At 43.0% G+C, this 18,429-nt stretch overlaps 1 protein-coding gene across 7 annotated transcripts in view; it reads left to right on the top strand.

Annotated features, from left to right (window-relative positions):
• kmt2d (lysine (K)-specific methyltransferase 2D) overlaps window positions 1-18,429 on the top strand; it is a 33,032-nt gene that overhangs the window by 8,037 nt on the left and 6,566 nt on the right. For 4 of the 7 annotated variants that reach the window (XM_067446032.1, XM_067446035.1, XM_067446030.1 and 1 more), the window contains exons 12-44: window positions 255-1,075; window positions 1,189-1,329; window positions 1,647-1,760; window positions 1,867-1,971; window positions 2,054-2,235; window positions 2,335-2,499; window positions 2,771-2,880; window positions 2,969-3,010; window positions 3,101-3,271; window positions 3,473-3,661; window positions 3,749-3,865; window positions 4,330-4,593; window positions 4,677-4,760; window positions 4,844-4,930; window positions 5,016-5,180; window positions 5,319-5,403; window positions 5,489-5,727; window positions 5,823-5,896; window positions 5,999-6,049; window positions 6,133-7,737; window positions 7,848-8,015; window positions 8,546-8,673; window positions 8,786-10,620; window positions 10,706-10,829; window positions 11,295-11,382; window positions 11,467-11,527; window positions 13,839-14,071; window positions 14,161-17,085; window positions 17,164-17,307; window positions 17,426-17,590; window positions 17,790-17,937; window positions 18,030-18,111; window positions 18,196-18,371. In XM_067446032.1, the coding sequence (XP_067302133.1) occupies window positions 255-1,075; window positions 1,189-1,329; window positions 1,647-1,760; window positions 1,867-1,971; window positions 2,054-2,235; window positions 2,335-2,499; window positions 2,771-2,880; window positions 2,969-3,010; window positions 3,101-3,271; window positions 3,473-3,661; window positions 3,749-3,865; window positions 4,330-4,593; window positions 4,677-4,760; window positions 4,844-4,930; window positions 5,016-5,180; window positions 5,319-5,403; window positions 5,489-5,727; window positions 5,823-5,896; window positions 5,999-6,049; window positions 6,133-7,737; window positions 7,848-8,015; window positions 8,546-8,673; window positions 8,786-10,620; window positions 10,706-10,829; window positions 11,295-11,382; window positions 11,467-11,527; window positions 13,839-14,071; window positions 14,161-17,085; window positions 17,164-17,307; window positions 17,426-17,590; window positions 17,790-17,937; window positions 18,030-18,111; window positions 18,196-18,371 (11,088 nt within the window). The remainder of the gene's footprint in view (window positions 1-254; window positions 1,076-1,188; window positions 1,330-1,646; window positions 1,761-1,866; window positions 1,972-2,053; window positions 2,236-2,334; window positions 2,500-2,770; window positions 2,881-2,968; window positions 3,011-3,100; window positions 3,272-3,472; window positions 3,662-3,748; window positions 3,866-4,329; window positions 4,594-4,676; window positions 4,761-4,843; window positions 4,931-5,015; window positions 5,181-5,318; window positions 5,404-5,488; window positions 5,728-5,822; window positions 5,897-5,998; window positions 6,050-6,132; window positions 7,738-7,847; window positions 8,016-8,545; window positions 8,674-8,785; window positions 10,621-10,705; window positions 10,830-11,294; window positions 11,383-11,466; window positions 11,528-13,838; window positions 14,072-14,160; window positions 17,086-17,163; window positions 17,308-17,425; window positions 17,591-17,789; window positions 17,938-18,029; window positions 18,112-18,195; window positions 18,372-18,429) is intronic. The other 3 variants (XM_067446034.1, XM_067446033.1, XM_067446036.1) reach the window with 3 other exon arrangements.

Genomic DNA, 18,429 nt, shown 5'->3' with positions numbered 1-18,429 from the left:
AATTTATCATTATACATTACATTTTTTTGCAAACAAGCTGCAAATATTAGGTTTTAATTTGCAATAATACTTTTTTTGTTTTTTAATCCTTCCAAACCTATCACAAAACATTCTTTGCCATTCCCAAAAATTCCTTTTCATGATATCCATGCCACATACTACTAATTTAAGTATTTTAACAGAATTTTACAAAAACAATTTGCATTACACATTTTTGGGATATTTGTAGTCCTTATGCTTGTTGTCTTCTATAGATATGGATGAAAAACAAAAAGAGGAGGAGAGTAACAGAGAAAAAGTGGTTACAGAGGCCGTTGAGGAAAAATCAGAGGACACTCAGGACCTTCCTATGAAGGATAGCCCAGACAGCCCTGTCCCTGACACTGTAGAGGAAGCCCTACCTGATGTGTCCGAGACTCCTATAGAAAGGCAGGAGTCGCAAGTGCAAGACAAGCCTCCTCAAACAGAGACAGAGGTGGAGAGTGCAGTGGAGGCCACTGAAACAAAGCCTCCATCAAACCTGTGTTCTCAGTCTTCTCAAATAACACTCCCTGTTTTAGAAGAAGCTGAGCCAGTTGCAATGGACTTGGAGGACGTGGGATCTGAGTCACGGCAAGAGGCAATAGACAGGACTCCTCCACCTGCTCCTCAGACAGAAATACCCCTCACATCTGACACTGATGACAGAATGGGCCAGTCTGAGGATGAGGAAGAGGAGGATGAGCAGGGGGTGGAGGAATCCTTAGAGGAGTCGTTCCTCAAAGATGAGAGTCAGGGAGAAGATGATCAGTCCAGGAAGGAGATGCAAGAGGATATGAAGCCTGAGCTGGTCCTCGATGAGACATCAAACATTAGCCATGGTGACGAGAGCAGCAGCGGTTTCCTCGGCTCGCCAGCTGAGGCGGACTCTCAGATGCTGTCCATGGAACTCAGTCTGGTGCCAGCTGGCAGGACCCGTTCTGATTCGCTTCTTACCGAAACGGAGGACTCGTTGCCTTTTGATCCGCTGAAGCCCGATGGGGAGAAAGTGAAGCGTAGGGGTTCTCCAGGACGCTCACGGGTAAAGCAGGTGGATGTCAGTCTCACAACTTTTTTAAACATTTATTTTAATTCTGATGGATTTAGGTTCTCAACTAGTCCAAGAATAGGTAATTTTGACACTTATAAATGTATTTTCTGACCATTCAGGGCCGAGGGAGTGGTTTCCCAGGGAAACGACGACCCCGAGGTGGTGGCAGCAGTGGCGGTGGCAGCGGTGGTGGTGGTGGTGGAAGAGGGCGTGGACGGTCACGCCTCAAAGCAATGGCTTCTTGCATTGACGCCTTTATAGTAAGCTTCTTTTAATAGTATTTTAAGGCATATTTTACTGTCATTTAAGCTTTTATGTGGTTTATTACAATTTTAGTACCCTGGTTAAAATAAAGTATTTTCTTTGTAGTGATATGAATTATTCTAAAAACATTAAAACCAGTGTTACTAACTAAAACTATTAGAAAAATCTTTTTGATTAAAGAAACAAAAAATAAAATATAAATATTAAAAAACATTGCCATGGCAACTAACTTTAATGAGTTTAAGTAATACATTTCTAAAATACAAAAACTTTTAAAAAAGGTTTCAATTTAATGCATCTATAATATTTACAGCTAAGCATGACTGCAGACACTGGACTTAGCAAAGAAGAAGATGAGGAGGAAGATGACACCATGCAAAATACTGTGGTACTTTTCTCCAACACTGATAAGTTTGTCCTGCAGCAGGTATGAATCTATCTTATTATTATTATTATTATTATTATTATTTCAACTTCCATTTCAGCATCAAAAGTGACAATTTGATTTCTATTTTTTTGTATTTGTGTAACAGGACATGTGTGTAGTGTGTGGTAGTTTTGGACAAGGTGTGGAGGGCCAGCTTTTAGCCTGTGCTCAGTGTGCACAATGTTATCATCCATACTGTGTGAACAGCAAGGTAAGCTTTTAACCTCTATCCTGTATAGTGATCCTAATGATACACCGATCCTTATTTCTTTATTTGGATTTCTTCTCTATAGATCACCAAGATGATGTTAAGAAAAGGCTGGCGTTGTCTTGAGTGCATTGTGTGCGAGGTGTGTGGGAAGGCTTCAGATCCTGCCCGATTGCTGCTTTGTGACGACTGTGATGTCAGCTATCACACTTATTGCTTGGATCCACCTTTACAGACTGTGCCCAAGGGAGGTTGGAAGTGCAAATGGTATGCCATTGCCTCTGTACAGTGATTTGATGTATATGTGCCAGCTGGAAGCCTGAAGAGAAAAATGTGGTGACTGATCCATTGATCTACTCCCTTCAGGTGTGTGTGCTGTATGCAATGTGGTGCTAGCTCCCCTGGCTTCCACTGTGAGTGGCAAAATAACTACAATCATTGCGGCCCTTGTGCCAGCCTGGTAACGTGTCCTGTGTGTCGAGAGAACTTCATGGAGGAGGAGCTGCTTCTACAGTGTCAGCACTGTGACAGGTCAGTTAGTAACTGCATTATATTATATTAATAAAGGACAATACGAGCTCCCCATTCTTCACCTTTTTAACAGTTCGGTCTAATTTCTTTATTTGTAAATACTGTAATCGATTTGAAGAATCAAGGCCATCGGCCACCCTGTTCTCGGCATAGGCCATCAAAAAACTAAACAACAAAAAACTAATATCGGATGGCTGCTGTTTTTACTGTGTTTCTTTCTTTATTTTTTATTTAAAAGTGTTAAGCATAAGAGACGTTTTTACTTTTGTAGATGGGTTCATGCTGTATGTGAGAGTCTTTACACTGAGGATGAGGTTGAACAAGCATCTGATGAAGGCTTTGCCTGTACAGCCTGCACTCCATTTGTCCCCAGGCCTATTGGTGAGTTTCATAATGGTCTTGATTAGTTTTTTTTATTTATTTTTTACATCCATTTTCCAAAATAATAACCATTCTTTATCTCTATTAGTGGAGTCTCCTATGATGTCTGCTTTCAAAATGAAAGAACCAGGTATGTGTTGTTTGATAATTAGTTGTCAGGCTTTCATTTATGTGCTATTTTTATCTGACTTTTTCTCCGTTTCTCCTTCCGCTTGGTCAGAGCCACAGTTTTATCGTCTGGAGGGTGTCTGGCTAACAGAGACTGGCATGTCTTTATTGCGAAGCATCTCCATGTCACCCCTGCACAAACGCAGGCAGCGCCGGTCCCGACTGGGCACCATGTGTATTGATGAGCTGAAAGAAGGTGATGCAGATGGGGATGAGGGGAAAGGTCAGTTTATTACCAAGTTGAAATATTTCTATACTGTTGACCAATTATTTTGATCTTCCCTGCAAGTCAAGGGTACAACTTTTAAAAATGTTTAATTAACTCTTCAGGCTGTTTTACTGGAATATTGTGTTAATAAATCATTGTCGTGACCTTCTGTAAATTGTTTGTGTATGCAAATAATGAGAACATTTTTTGTTATAGGTGGTACAGAAGCAATGGAATGTGAGCCCAAGCTGGAAGCACCTGGGAGCCCAGATAGGGATGGAGGAGTGGACAGAGAAACTGGGACAGATGGAGGTATAGAGGGCATGGCTGACTGTGAAAATCTCAAAGGAGGAGTAGAAGAGACTGATGATGGGAAGAAGAGAAAGCGGAAACCATACAGACCAGGTCACTGAGCCATATTTCTCCTAATAGCTGTAATAGTGTTCTGTGCTTTGTAAGATTGTTAAGTGTTGTTGTTTTTTTCACTTTTAGGGATAGGAGGGTTCATGGTCCGGCAAAGAAAGTGTCACACACGGATGAGGAGGAGTCTGTCTGCCTCTGGTGATGCTGTTCCTGAAGGTCAAGCAGCTGAAACGAAACTTGAGGAAGGCAAGTGTGTCCAAATTGGCCTTCACACTGCCCCAGAAAACACCAGTTTCTTATGTTTGTCTGATCAGTGTTGAGTCTTGGAATGTTTTAGGCACTCTGGTATAGTTTTCCAACACAACTGGGTGGGTGCAACTGCCTTGACTGACTGGGGCTGTCAGTCTTTATTGACCACAAAAATGTCTTTCAGTTCCTTTAAAAAAATTAAATATTCTATTTGCCTTGCATCAAAACACTGAACAGTGACAATATAAAAAAAGTACAAATCTGGCATGTCTTAACATGCTCTATATAAAATGTTATTTGATCTCTATTCAGCATGAAAAATTGAGGGGGAAAAAACCTAGTCCAGCATCCTTTAGAATGTTTAAAATGGTCTTGGTACAGTGTGATCAACATCTCATCTTTTATGATCTCAAAGCGTTCGCCAAACCTTCATATAACTCAGTCAGTGTTTATTCATGTAGGACCTCATCCTGACATACCTCTTGAAGTCCCAGAGGCAAAGACAGCAGAAGGAGAGGGTGAGCAAGCCAAGAAGCGCAGGGGGAGAAAGAAGAGCAAGTTGGAGGACATGTTTCCTGCATACCTACAGGAAGCTTTCTTTGGCAAGACTTTGCTCGATCAGAGTAAGAGAGCTTTTCTTGCTACTCCAACCCAAAGACATACACAGGGAATTCTGCGACCTCCTCTCCCTGGCAATGGGGCCAGAAGTACAGCCTCTGAACCAGGTAAGACACTACATCAGTGTTTGTGTTTGAGAGTAATACATTTAGTTGTGACAGATAAAAAAAATTAAAAACATTTCTTACAGTTGAGGCCATAGTCAGGCCGACTGGTCTTCCCATGGAACTAAAGCAAGAGAGTGAGGGATCCAAGTCTGCAGGTGATCGAGCAGGTAGGATTTTCAGAGCCTAGGTTGTTGAATATTTTAGCAATGAATGTTGTCATAAAATATTTAAATTCCATAACATTTTGTAGCAGTAGGCCAAGGAGCAATTGGGCAACTTTCCAACAGGGATCAGAGCTCAGTAGATGCACAAGGGTCTGACATACAGAAGAAAGAAGGTAAATGCTTTTGTCAACAAAAAAGGGAGATACCTGTTGTAATGAATGGTTGTGTTACTCAAGAGATATCCCTTTCACCTACCAGATCTCCCACGGGGGCTAGAAAGTCAGGATTCGGAGCAGTTCTTCCGCAAAGTACTTGGACCCACTGAGGGGAGCTCTGTTAGTGGGCCGCTGCAGCCTAGCATTAAGCCTGTTCAGGAGAGTGATCCAAATCAAAGTGGTTTTCCTCAAAGAAACCTCCTTCCAGGTATGGGCAGAATTGTATAAATTATTATTATTTTTTATATACAATAAAAAAATAAAAACATTTTCACTCAAGATGTGTTATACAAGTTAGATTTGTTATACATGTATACACTTAAAAATCACCATGATTTAACTACAGGTGCTTCCTTATCTGGTGCACTCCCCTCAACTGGTATGATGGACTCTTTTTCAGGTCTCTCCCAGTCTCCCTTTTTCGACATACGGTAAGCTTTTTATTTTGCCCATCTCCCTTTTGTCCCCTTATGGGTTTCACCTCCTTTATATGTACTTTATTTTTCTCATTTACAGTGATCGAGGTGGTCTTTTCAGTCCAGACCAGGATGAGGAAAGTCCATGGGCAACACCATCCACTCCAGCTACCCCCTCCACTCCTCCAACTCCTACTGAACAGGAAGGAGATGGCCTCTCCTACAATCAGCGCAGTCTGCAGCGTTGGGAGAAGGATGAGGAATTAGGAAATCTATCTACCATCTCTCCTGTATTATATGCTAACATGAACTTCCCTAGTCTCAAACAGGACTACCCTGGTTAGTATTAAAATGACTTGAATGTTAAAGATTTTATTCACTTGTAGAAGGTGTACCTGCTAATCCTCGTTATAATATTTCCTTTCTTACCATAGACTGGGCAAGTCGCTGCAAACAAATAATGAAGATTTGGAGGAAGGTATCAGCTGCAGACAAGGTTCCTTATCTGGTAGGTGCTAGTTTGAACCTGTAGTGTAACTTAATTTCAAAATACTGTCTTTTGTCCTTTAACAGTTTTCATTTGTTTACCACTTGTCCCTTATCCATTCAGCAAAAGGCCAAAGATAATAGGGCTGCTCAGAGAATAAACAAGGCACAGAAGGTAAGTGACCATCTGTTCAAATGCACTGTATATCATTTGATGTGTTTGCATTGTAATTGTAAAATTTTGTTTCTTCTCAACAGCAGGCAGAGAGTCAAGTATGTCGGCCTATCAAAACTGAGCCTGGCCGTATTAAAACGGAGCGCCCTAATCTGCACCTCCAAATTCCCCCACCCTCAGGATCTGTATCCACTCCCTCCCAGCCGAGCTCTGCTGAGAGTCCTTACCCCCATGCCCCAGACTCTGTATCTTCAGCCTTTTTTCCTGATGGACCCCTTAAGACTCCTTGCTCAGCTGATTTGCAGACAGACCCATTTTCTAAACTTCCCTCTCAGTCTCCGCACCTTCAATCTCAGCCATCCACCCCATACTCGCAGCCTTCTTCCAGCCCCTTGCCAGCCTCTTCCTCAGGATATCCTATGTCTGGCTCACAGGGTGCTACTCAGGGACGGCCAGCCAGTTTCGGCTCCCTTGACATGCAACCAGGGACTCCTCGCAGGGCCCAGCAGGTTGACCCATTTTTTAGATCACAACAGCAAATCCCCAAACCTCAGCAGCCCTCTCAGGAGGCCTTAGGTCCACCTGAGAGTCCTCGACCCAGGCCTGGTGGGCCTGGAGATTCTCAGATGTTTTCACCACCTCATACAACCCATTGTGGCGACCCTTACCGTGGCCAACATGGAGCTGCCCGACAAGATCATGCTTCATCTCCATCTCCATCTGCAATAGCTTCTTCACCTGCTGGGGTGGGCCCAAATAGGGCAGAAATTAATGCCCCATCTCCACGTTCTGCTTTTGGCAGGCAAGACCTAAGCGCTGGTTCTCCTGCTAGTTTGGAAGCTGGAGATGTGTTATTTAAAGCCCCCATGACACCTCGCATGCATCAGGGGGATGCAGGTGGTTTGTCTGTTTCACACACTCCGGGTGCCTCTCCTAATCATCCTCTTGAGAGCTACCGCCATTCTCCCTCCACGTTTTCTGACCCTTACGCTCAGCCTCCTCTCACACCACGACCTCAATCAGGTGATGGCTCCTCTCCTTTACCCCAAAGGCTTCCTACACCTCAGCAAGAAACATATTCAAGATTGCCTTCCAGTCCTCAGTCGCAAGGCAGTTCTCAGTCGCCTCTCACACCTGGAGCCATTTCCAATGATATGCTTTCTGTGCAGTCGCCAGCCACTCCACGCTTCCAGTCTCCTGATCCTTACTCCCGCCCACCTTCACGACCTCAGTCCAGAGATCCCTTTGCCTCACTGCATAAACCCCCTCGCCCATCTTCTGTAGCACCAGAAGGTAACTCCCCCTTTAGGGGCTCACCTCATCACAGCCAGCAACCCCCTTGCTCACCCTCAGTAGCAGATCCGCTCTCTGGGAAACCCCCTGCTTTTAGCTGCAGTCCTGGTGTAGGGATTCAAATGGGCCAGCAACAAGTTGTTGGCCAGCAGCAGATGATGACTACTCAGCAAGCTCAGGTCCATCTCCAGCAGCCGCCATCCCAGAAGCAACCAGTAGGTGCAGATTTTAACTCAAGAATAGCACTTCAACCTGGACAAGAAACAACTGTGCGGCCAACAGATGCTCCACATTTACCCAACATGCCAGGGACACAGGATATGTCAGATCTGTCAGCTGGACAGGATCCAGCTCTCATGAGCCTTAGTCCATCCGAGTTAGAAAAGCACAGACAGGTAAAGTACAGACCAATTAGATGAGCAAATTTACAAAGAGTTTTGGGTAGAATGTAACTTTAAATTAATAATAAATTTGAATGTAACTTTTTTTGTTTTATGCATCACAGAGGCAGCGATTAAGAGAGTTTTTGATAAGACAAAAAATGCAGAGAAACTCACTCCGCCAAGAGAAGGAAGCACCTGTGTTGAGTAATCCTGCTCAGAATTGGCCAAGCGGGGAAGTGCAGACCTTTCAGCAAGACAAAAGTCAGCGAGCACCACCTCCTTACCCTCAGGTATTGATATTGAATGTGATTTACTGAATCTGATGTAAACCATGCCTGCATTATTAATTTGTTTTTTTAAATGCTCTAGCTTGCTGTGTTTTTTTAGGGCTGCTTAATTTGGTCCAAAGCAATGTTATATAACAGTAATAACAATATTTTTACTAAAAAATTATGTAACACAGATATAATACATTTTACAATAAAACAGTAAAATTACAATAATAATATTGAAAATCTATCTTTTAAAAACTAAACCATGCAAGCTTTTATTTGGGCAAAAAACTGCAGGAAGTTCTTTTGTTGACAATAGTTGGTGCTTCTCATTTCAAGTTTGGGAACACTAAAAGGGACCCAAACTCTGAGCACATACAGAGATGATTTTGTGGAGCAGCATTTATTTATATTTACTCAACTAAATCTCAGTGTTTGTGATTTGAAAACCGCACTATGCCATATCGTGATTACAGTTTTATTTCGATTGATTGTACAGCCAAAAGTGTTTTGTTAGTTGGCATAACATCACCTTTTATATCTATCAGGGCAGAGCTGTGGTTGCTCAGGCGGCCCTTGGCAACAGGATGCCTCTGCCAATGGGATCAATGGATGAAAAGCTTTGCCGCCCACCTCCTCCTGGGACACCAGCAACTTTGGAGCCCAGTGCATTAAGGTACAATGAGATGAAGAACTGCAACTGGTTTTGATTTACTCTAACATTTACAAGGACTGTGTATAATCACACTTTCACTCTTAACATTTTATAATCTGCACTTTTTATGTAGGCAAGCTGGGCCTAATATTTCTCAGGGGATGTATCCTCGTCCACCATTTCCTGCACAGTGGCAAAACCAAGGTGCTCCGCGGAGATTCCAACAACCATCTATGATTGAAGCCGTTCCTAGGCAGCACCTTAATACTCCCATCAACAATTCTCTCAACATGCAGTCCATGCAGAATATGCCTAATCCTTTGACAGGTGTCACAGGTACTGGCACTGAGGCTGTACAAAGCCATGTGTCGGGAGCACCACCTCAGTTTATAGAGTTGAGACATAATTCCCAGAGGATGCCACTGGGTCCTCAGTTTATGCAAAGGGCGCCTATACCCAGACAACGCATGTTTCTTCCACAGCAGGAAATAAATGCTGCTTTTGTTCAGCAGAACTTACCCCCATCTCTCGATGCTTCAGCGGAGGGGATGCGTGATCCCAGACTTGGGTTACAGCAGGGTGGCATGGACTTATTAATGCAACAACAAAGCAATGTACCCCCTCAGTCTCAACTACGGCAGCAGCAGGTGCCGACAACTACACCTAAAACGCCCATTACTCACACTACTACTCAACAGCTTCCTCAAACAAGTACAATAGGCAGTCAACAGACTGTTGGGAATCCAGTTGACCTACCGGAGTCTGACCTAGAGGACCCATTTGCTTCCAAAGGGCTGGGTGATACAGTGGCAGAAACCGGAGTGGAGGATGATGATCTTGCTACTCTTGACCTTGATCCTGATAAAGGCGATGATGATTTGGGAAACCTTGACAACCTTGAGACCAATGATCCTCATTTGGACGATCTGCTCAACAGTGATGAATTTGATTTGCTGGCATACACTGATCCTGAGCTTGATCAAGGTGATCCTAAAGATGTATTTTCTGACCAGTTACGACTTGTGGAAGCAGAGGGGGAAGGACCAGGGTCTTCTACTAATGTAGAAATCAAGGTGGAAGAGAAACCAAGAGTGGATATAGCTTGCCAGGACACACGCACAACTGCCACTCAACCACCTTTAAAGACAGAGTGTCCATCTGCTACCAATACTCCAAAAGTAGAGCCCTCTGATTCCATTAGACTGTCATCTGTAAAACTTGAAGACAAGGGATTGGTTGAACAACCACAGTCAGGACAAGCTTCCCATAAAGATGACCTCAGTGAAACTGTGTCGGTTTTGCTTAGTGGTACAAAAGCCTCTAATCAACCAGAGACCGCAACTGCTTCTTTGAACACTGTCCGTTTAGGTGGTATACCTTTTCCTCTTCCTAGCCAAGCAGATACACTGTCTTACCAACCAACTGCACCACATCCAGACCTGGGTAATGATCCACTTGGGTTGCCAGATGCTGGCCACCACTCTACAGCAGAAGATCTAGACAAAGTAGAAAGCTCGCTGGAAGCGAGTGAACTACCTTTATTAATTCAAGATCTTTTAGAGCATGAAAAGAAGGAGCTTCAGAAACAACAACAGCAGCAGCAGCATTTAAGTGCTCTACAGGGAGGGATTGGTAGTCAACTTCACAGTATTCAAAATCAGCAACAGCCTTCTCAGGGGCCAAATCAAATTATGATGCCACAGCATCACCATCCATCCCAGGGCATTGTGCCTCAAGCAGGTATGGTGCCTAGGCCACCTCACGTGTTACCGCAACAGCAGCAGAGGTTAATTGGTGCTGCAATGCCTTCACCTCCCCATGCAGCAATAGGACAACAGCAAGGCATTTTACGAGGTGGACAGCCCAGCAGAATTCATCCTGGTATTACTTCTCAGCAACAGACAGCACCACCACCACCACATATTGTTAAACAGCAGAACTTGGCCAGCAACTTTTTTCCAGATAAAGGTGTGTTGAAATAAGCTCCATCTACTGTTTATTCTTATTTTATTATCCCAAAATGTATTTGCTATTGTAGATATTTTTTTCTCAGAGCTGGATAAATTCATGACAGATGACATAATGGATCCTATTGCAAAGGCTAAAATGGTTGCGCTGAAAGGAATTAAGAGGGTGTTGGCTCAAGATCCAATGGGTGTACCACCTGGAATGAATAGGTAATATTCTTGTCGTTAACACACTTTGGTAAAAAAATCAATTAAAAAAATGTTGATAGGTGCCAGTGTTATGGATGTAAAAGTGAAAATATGAAATGTTACTTTCTAAAGGAGTGCCATTTGTTTGTTTAATAATAAACCTTTAGATAGTCTGGATATCAGAAAAAATATGGTTTAGGCAAGTTAAAATCAGCATGTATGAAATGCACAATTATATAATTGTCATTAAAAAGTAGAAAGATTGTCTCTCCAGTTTTTTGTGTATAATTTAGTGCATACCTCATGTGGGAGATACGTTATGCAGTTACCATAATTCAGTTATAGCTCTTTAATACAGTAATATAGCTCTACATTAATACTGTAGTAGGGGTTTTGTTCTTTTGCTAAACAATTTGCTGGTTGACATTTCCATGGAATCGCCTATTTCAGTTCTGTTTCAGATTCAGTTTTTTTGTTCAACTTTAGGCAACAAGTATCTCTTTTGGCTCAAAGGTTAACTTCAGCCCCTGGAAATGAGGATTCCCAGGCTCAGCTTGCACCTGGGTCTTCCAAGGTAGGTTTGTTTTTCTTTATAGTTCACATTATATGTGAATTTAACCTAAAATCATGTCTTATAAACCTAATCCTTCTATTTCAGGATGGAGAAGGCAGCAACCAGGTTCAAACAAGACCTAATCCTCCACAATTTGGCATCATTAGTATGTTTTGCATTTCTATTTTTGCAACAAACCAACACTTTACTACTTTAATTAGCCTTTACCTTGTTTATGATTATTATTATATAAATACGCATTTAAAGGGTTACTTCAGCGATTAGCATTAAGCTTTGTATCAATAGAAACCAGGTAGTATATTCTAATTTATGTACTTTCCCCCCTCATAACCCCTCTGAGATGAGAGAATTATGCATTTTATTTCTGTAAAAAAATCCTCTGATGATGCAAATATTATCTGAGGAATTGTTTGTATAGATACTATAGCCAGAAGGAGCTAGTTCCGCATGTTATCAACCCGCCCATGGGGGTGTGATCTCACTCACAGAATGTAAACACTCAAAGTGTTTCAAGTTTTCAAATGAATTGATATTAAAGTTAAGCTTCCATAGGCATGATCTGAAAATGTGCCAGCTTACCTCAGGTCTTCGATCTCGTGATGAATGCAATCTGACACGGCTGTGTTTTGTGCCGTGACTTTCGTTTGGCTCACTCACATTTTATTGAACAGACACGTTCAGTTTTTAATTGTAGTTTTTAATCGTTCTCTAACTGAACAAAATTATTTTATTTCTATGAAAATCAAAACGATAGTGGGGGCGGTGTCATGGTGGGCAAGTGATAACAGTAGCAGGGGCCTCATTGGGCATTCTGGGAGTTGTTATCTTTCCTCCACATCACACAAAAATACATTTTCTGTCTTTTGTCAGTCTAGAAGGCACCAAAATAATTTCACATTTCTACTACATAAATGAGCCAGTTTAAATGCACATTCATCTTCTCTGATGCGCTGAAGTACCCGTTTAAAGTCATGATTTTGGCAATGCAGATCAGATATTAAAATGGAACTTGCATCTGGAAAGTATTCACAGCACATTTTTCTACACCCTTATTCCAAAATGGAAAAAATTATATCTCAAAATTATACCAACAAATCCCCATAATGACAACATGAAATAAGTTTGTTTGAAATCTTTGCAAATGTTTTAAAAAGGAAAAAAAGAATTCACAGCCTTTAACATTACACTCAAAATTGAGCTCAGCTGCCTCATGTTTTCATTGTTTATCCTTGAGATGTTTCTACAGCCTGATTGGTGTCCATCTGTGGTAAATTAAGTTGATTAGAAAGGAACACACCTGTCTATATAAAGTCCCACAGTTAACAGTATATGTCAGAGCACAGACCAAGCCAGGAAATCCAAGGAATTGTCTGTAGACCTCTGAGACAGGATTGTATTGAGGCATAGATCTTGGGAAGGGTTCAGAAAAACCTTTTTTTTGAAGACCCCAATGTGCCCTCCATCAATAAATGAAAGAAGTTTGGAACCACCAGGACTCTTCCTAGAACTGGCAATCTGGCCAAATTGAGTGATTGGAAAAGAAGCCCCTTAGTCCACGGAGATTACCACAAACCTGATGGTCACTCTGACAGAGCTCCAGCATTTCTCTGTGAAGAGAGGAGAACCTTCCAGAAGAACAACCATCTCTGCAGCACTCCACCAATCAGGCTTGTATGGTAGAGTGGCCAGATGGCACATGGCAGCCTGTCTGAAGGAAAGTCCTGAGGGAAAGTCCCTTAGGATCTCTCAGAGAAAGATGAATTCAGCATTGTACAGAGACATCCTTGATGAAGACATGTGCAGGTTCATCTTTCAACAGACAATGACCCTAAGCACTCAGCCAAGATAACAAAGGAGTGGTTACAGCACAACTCTGTGAATGTACTTGAGTGGCCCAGCCAGAGTCCAGAGGTGAACCTGATTGAACATCTCTGGAGAGATCTGATATTGGCTGCACATTGATGCTCCCCATCCTACCTGATGGAGCTTGAGAGGTCATGCAAAGAAGAATGAGAGAAACTGCCTAAAAATAGGAGTGCGAAGCTTGTAGCATCATACTCAAAAAGGCTTGAGGCTGTATTTGGCTGTATTTGCCAAAAGTGCTTCAACAAAGTATTGAGCAAAGGCTGTGAATACTTATGTACAAGTGATGTTCGTTTTTTATTTTTAATACATTTGCAAAGATTTCAAAAAAACTTTTCACGTTGTCATTATGGAGTACTGTTTGAGAATTTTGAGGGAAATTATGAATCTAAACCAATTTGGCTCTAACATAAACATAAAATGTTTTGCAATAATAATAATTTCCGGATGCACTGTATATTTATTTATTTGTTGCATTGTGGGAAATGTAGTTTGCTACAAATTGTGATTAGGCACACTTTGTGCATTCAGGTTATAGAGAGTTAAGTTTATTTTATGCTTTTAATGTTCTTTCCCCACCACACTCATAACAGATGATGCTGAGCAGCACCAATATGAAGAATGGCTTGTGCACACCCAGCAGTTGCTGCAAATGCAGTTGAAGTTCTTAGAAGAGCAAATTGGAGCACATCGCAAATCCCGTAAAGCTTTGTGTGCCAAGCAGCGCACTGCAAAGAAAGCTGGGCGTGAATTTGCAGAAGCAGATGCTGAAAAGCTCAAACTGGTCACTGAGGAACAGAGTAAAATCCAGAAACAATTGGACCAGGTATGTAAAATATCTTTGTACCAACAAACAAGAAATTTAGTTGTCTTTAAAGTAATTCTGCTAATAACATTTGAAATTTGCATTTTTAGGTACGCAAGCAGCAAAAGGAGCACACCAATCTTATTGCAGAGTACCGAAGTAAGCAGCAGCAGCATCAGCAAGGGTCCTCCATGCTAGCTCCTGGCCCCTCTACACAGGCGCCCCACATGCTTTCCAAGATGCCTGGACAAATGATGATTGGCCAACAAGGAGGACCAACTATTGGTCAACCATCTGTAGGGATGCCTCAAGCAGGGATGCCAATTAGAATGCCACAAATGCAACCCTTTAGTGGAGCCCAACCTTCTCTGCCACTTGCAGCTGGCACTGTGCAACCAGTTGCACCTCCTGGTTTTTTCCCACAAGTGCCTGGAGCACAAGGACCAGATCCAAGAGTTTTACAAGAACGACAGTTACAGCATAGAATGCAAATGGTCCAAAAAATGCAGCAGCAGCAGCAGCAACAACAGTTGATGATGGGGCAGCAGCCTATGTCACATCAACCTCAGCAACCTGGTGTAATTAACCAACAGCCTGGAGCCATAGGCAACCAGCCAGCCCAAGTTCTGATGGGCAATATGGGGCAGCAGCAACCAAACTTGCAACAAGGATTAATTAATAACCAGCAAAATCGGCAGGGGTTAATGCAGACTCCTCCAGGTATGATAGGGAACCAGGCTATTGGGCAGACACAACATAATGTCATGGGCCAGCCAATAACCCAAACTGCAAATATGTTGGCAGGCCAACCACAGGGTATGGTTGGTAATCAACAAATTGTTCAGCAGCTTCAGAGACCTCAGGTTTTGTTGGATCAGCATGTTGTTAGAGGGCCACCAGCCCAGCTCACACAGCAACAGCAGAGTGTAATGGCTCAGCGCATGCTCATGACACAGCAGCAGAATGCTGCAAAAAGCCTTGCTCAACTTCAACAGCAACAAATCACACAATTGAAACAATCACAGGTTGGTCCCTCTGAGCCACAAAGAGCTTTAGAAACGCCGCCATCAGGGAGTACCCAAGGAGTTGCTGAGAGCTTGCAACAAGGTGTCCAAGATCTTCAGAATCCTGCCCATAAAGATGGAGGACTTCTTAGTCCGAAAACACCCCCCCAACAGGGTGGACCTCCTACACCACTTCAGATGCAACAACAGGGATCTAGTGGAGAGCAGCATTGTGTTGTTGGACAGCCACAACAATCACATGCTTTTCTGGGTCAACAACCAACAGCACAGCCTCAAACAAACCAGAACATTGGAGTTGCTGAACAACATGGTTTTGTAGGCAACCAACAAGTTGGAGCACATCTTAAAGTACAACCACAGCAACAACAGATGCAACTTGGACTTCAGACCCAGAACACCATACAAATAAAACAGGAAGATCAGCAAATGTGCTTTATGGCGCAACAGCAAGCTGGTCAGATTGCTGCACATCAACAACAAGATGTACTTGGCCAAAATAGTGGTCAGACGCAAACTACAATAACTGGTATTACAAATCAACAGCAGCAAGCTCTATTGACTCAACAGATGGGCATTCCTAGAGGCCAGCAGATGATGATGACTCCAAGGCCTGGTGCTTCTGCAGGGCAAATACGTGCCCCTATTAACATTCAGGCCTTCATTGCACAGAACCCCCAACTGCGTCACCTGACTCCAACCCAACAGTTGCAGCAAATTCAGGCAATGATTACCCAGCGACAGCTACAACAAGGCCAGATGCTACGAATGCAGGGTCAGGCACAGGGACAAATGCGTCCCCAGGTCCCACAGGGGCCACCAGTTGGTCCACGGCTTCCAGGTCTTGAAATCCAACAGCAGCAGCACCGCTTTGGTTTGGCAGGCAAACATGGTCCAGCTGGCCCTCAACAGCAATCGGGAGCAATGGGACAACCATCTGTTATGGCTACACAGTTTCATCAAGGTGTGGCAGGTGCTATGCAACAGCCTTCTCAAGGACCTTTGCCTCAATACATCAGTAGTGCCCAGCAGCAGCAGATGTTACAACAGCAGCAACTACATCATCATCAGATGATGAGAGGTCAAGTGCCCAGGCCAGTACTGGGTCAGGTTCGTGCCACAGCACCTGGACATATGGCTAGACCAATGTCCCCTCGCCAGTTAGTGGGTCAGGGTTCTCCTGGAAGCCCGCTTTCTAATCAACAAAGGATTATGCGAGTGTCTCAGACTCCACCAGGATCCCAACATCTTCAGCAACAACAGTCCCATGTGGCAACAGCACTGAGCCCCTTTCAAGCCTCACCCTCTCATACAGGTTCTCCTGCAGGTTCCACTGTTCCAGAACCTGGTTCAAGCCCAGCGTCTTTAAATAAACCTGATACAGGCAACCAGTCTCTTTCCAGTCACTTGTCATCACCTTCTAGGCCAGATGGTATTGTAGGAAAGGGTAGCCCCTTTAGCCAGACAGGAGGATCAATCGCTTCACCTCTGAGATCTCCAGCTACAAAGACTCAGAGTCCCAATACTGAAGCTCTTTCTGTTCCTTTTCCACCTAATGGTCCATCTCCTCAGTCAGCACCCAACCCACACCAATCACCTGCTGCACAAGTATCTGAGGGTCATGCATCTCAACCAACTCCATTACCTAATGAAATGTGCAAGATGACACTGCAAAACATCAAACAGGAACCACGGGAAGTCCAGTGTGACACAGGGGGTAGTGTAGAGGCCTATTCTGATGGCATAAAGAGAGAAATGTCTGGAGAACCAGTCAGTGGCACTGCTATTTCAAACTCTACTCTGGGCTCTAGAAATCAAGCCGGAGATCTTGGATCCCAAATTCAAAGGACAGAGACTGGCCAGCAGCTACTACAGAAACTCCTTAGAACCAAAAACTTGCAACTTGCATCTCAGAGGCCCTCAGATGGTATCCATAATGAGATAAACGGGCACATCAATAGCAAGCTAGCAATGCTGGAGCAAAAGCTTCAAGGAACTCCACGCAATATGGAGGTAGGCCAAGGAAGTCCTTTCATTATGCATATGTATTATGTAATAGACCATCTAATTCTTATCTAATACTATTTTTAGGATCTGCAGTCACTCACCAAGAGAAGTCCAATAGTCAAGGCCAAACGCACTACAAAAGCTGGAGAGCGTGGGCCAAACTCTAGAAAGAAAACCAAGAAAGAAGAAGTTGGAAAAACTGAGGCAATAATGAAGCAGCTGAAACAAGTATGTAGCATGGGCTTTTTTAATCTTTGCTTCCTGTTTTAAGAGTACTGCATGCCTATGAAGAATTTGGATTAATATTATGATGTTAAATCATTGCTCACTTATGGTTAACCTACAGGGGCTTTCTCTTCTTCCGTTGATGGAGCCCTCCATTACTGCTAGTTTGGATTTGTTTGCTCCTTTTGGCAGCAGCCCAGCCAATGCCAAGACCCAGCTGAAAGGCTCATTTGGAAATGCTATGCTGGACAATATTCCAGACTACTATTCCCAGCTTCTTACAAAGGTACACTATAGTTTGGCATTTTCAGTTTAACCATGTACCATACAGAAGACTTTGAGACTTCCTTGGCTGTGTATTCCTCATTCTAGGAATTTTTCTTAAATTAAGATGCATCCAGAGTGCAACACTTTTGTTCTTATTTCACTTAATTACACTTAATTCTCCATTTAAAAAAAAGTTTTTTGCTCCTTTTTTCTATTAGAACAACCTCAGCAATCCTCCAACACCACCATCATCACTTCCCCCAACTCCTCCACCTTCGGTGCAGCACAAACTTCTAAATGGAGTGACACCTGTAGAGGAACTAGCAGAAGGTCAAAAAGAGACTGAAGCATCAGAAGATACCATGGGTAAAACATTGTTTCGGATTCATTTGTGAGCCGGTATGACTTTAGAGTTTTTTGCACACTCTGCTAACATTTAAATCTTTCCTTATATTTAGGTTCTGTTCCAGAGGAAGTAAAGAGTGTAGACATACTAGCTGCTCTCCCTACTCCACCTCACAACCAAAACGAAGATATACGGTAAATTTCCAAACTGTATAATGCAGTACAGCTAATTTTAAGCTTGTGCATATGTCAGCAAACGAATGGCTTCTTTCAACTCAGGATGGAGAGCGATGATGACAGTGATGCTCCAGATAGCATTGTGCCTGCATCCTCACCTGAAAGCCAGCTAGGTGATGAGACAACACGCTTCCCCCATCTATTAGATCCCAAAGAGGAAGAGGAGGAGAGGGCCATCTCTCCTGTTATCCCCATCATTCCTCGTTCTGCCATCCCTAGTATGTGGCACTGTTTGGAAATAATTTTATTTGTTAGCTTGAATCTTTTATAATTGAT

Source organism: Pseudorasbora parva, chromosome 6, assembly GCF_024679245.1.
Source record: "Pseudorasbora parva isolate DD20220531a chromosome 6, ASM2467924v1, whole genome shotgun sequence".
NCBI classification, from domain to species: domain Eukaryota; kingdom Metazoa; phylum Chordata; class Actinopteri; order Cypriniformes; family Gobionidae; genus Pseudorasbora; species Pseudorasbora parva.
The sequence above is the reverse complement of the archived record's forward strand: the minus strand, read 5'-3'. Positions and strand labels throughout refer to the sequence as shown.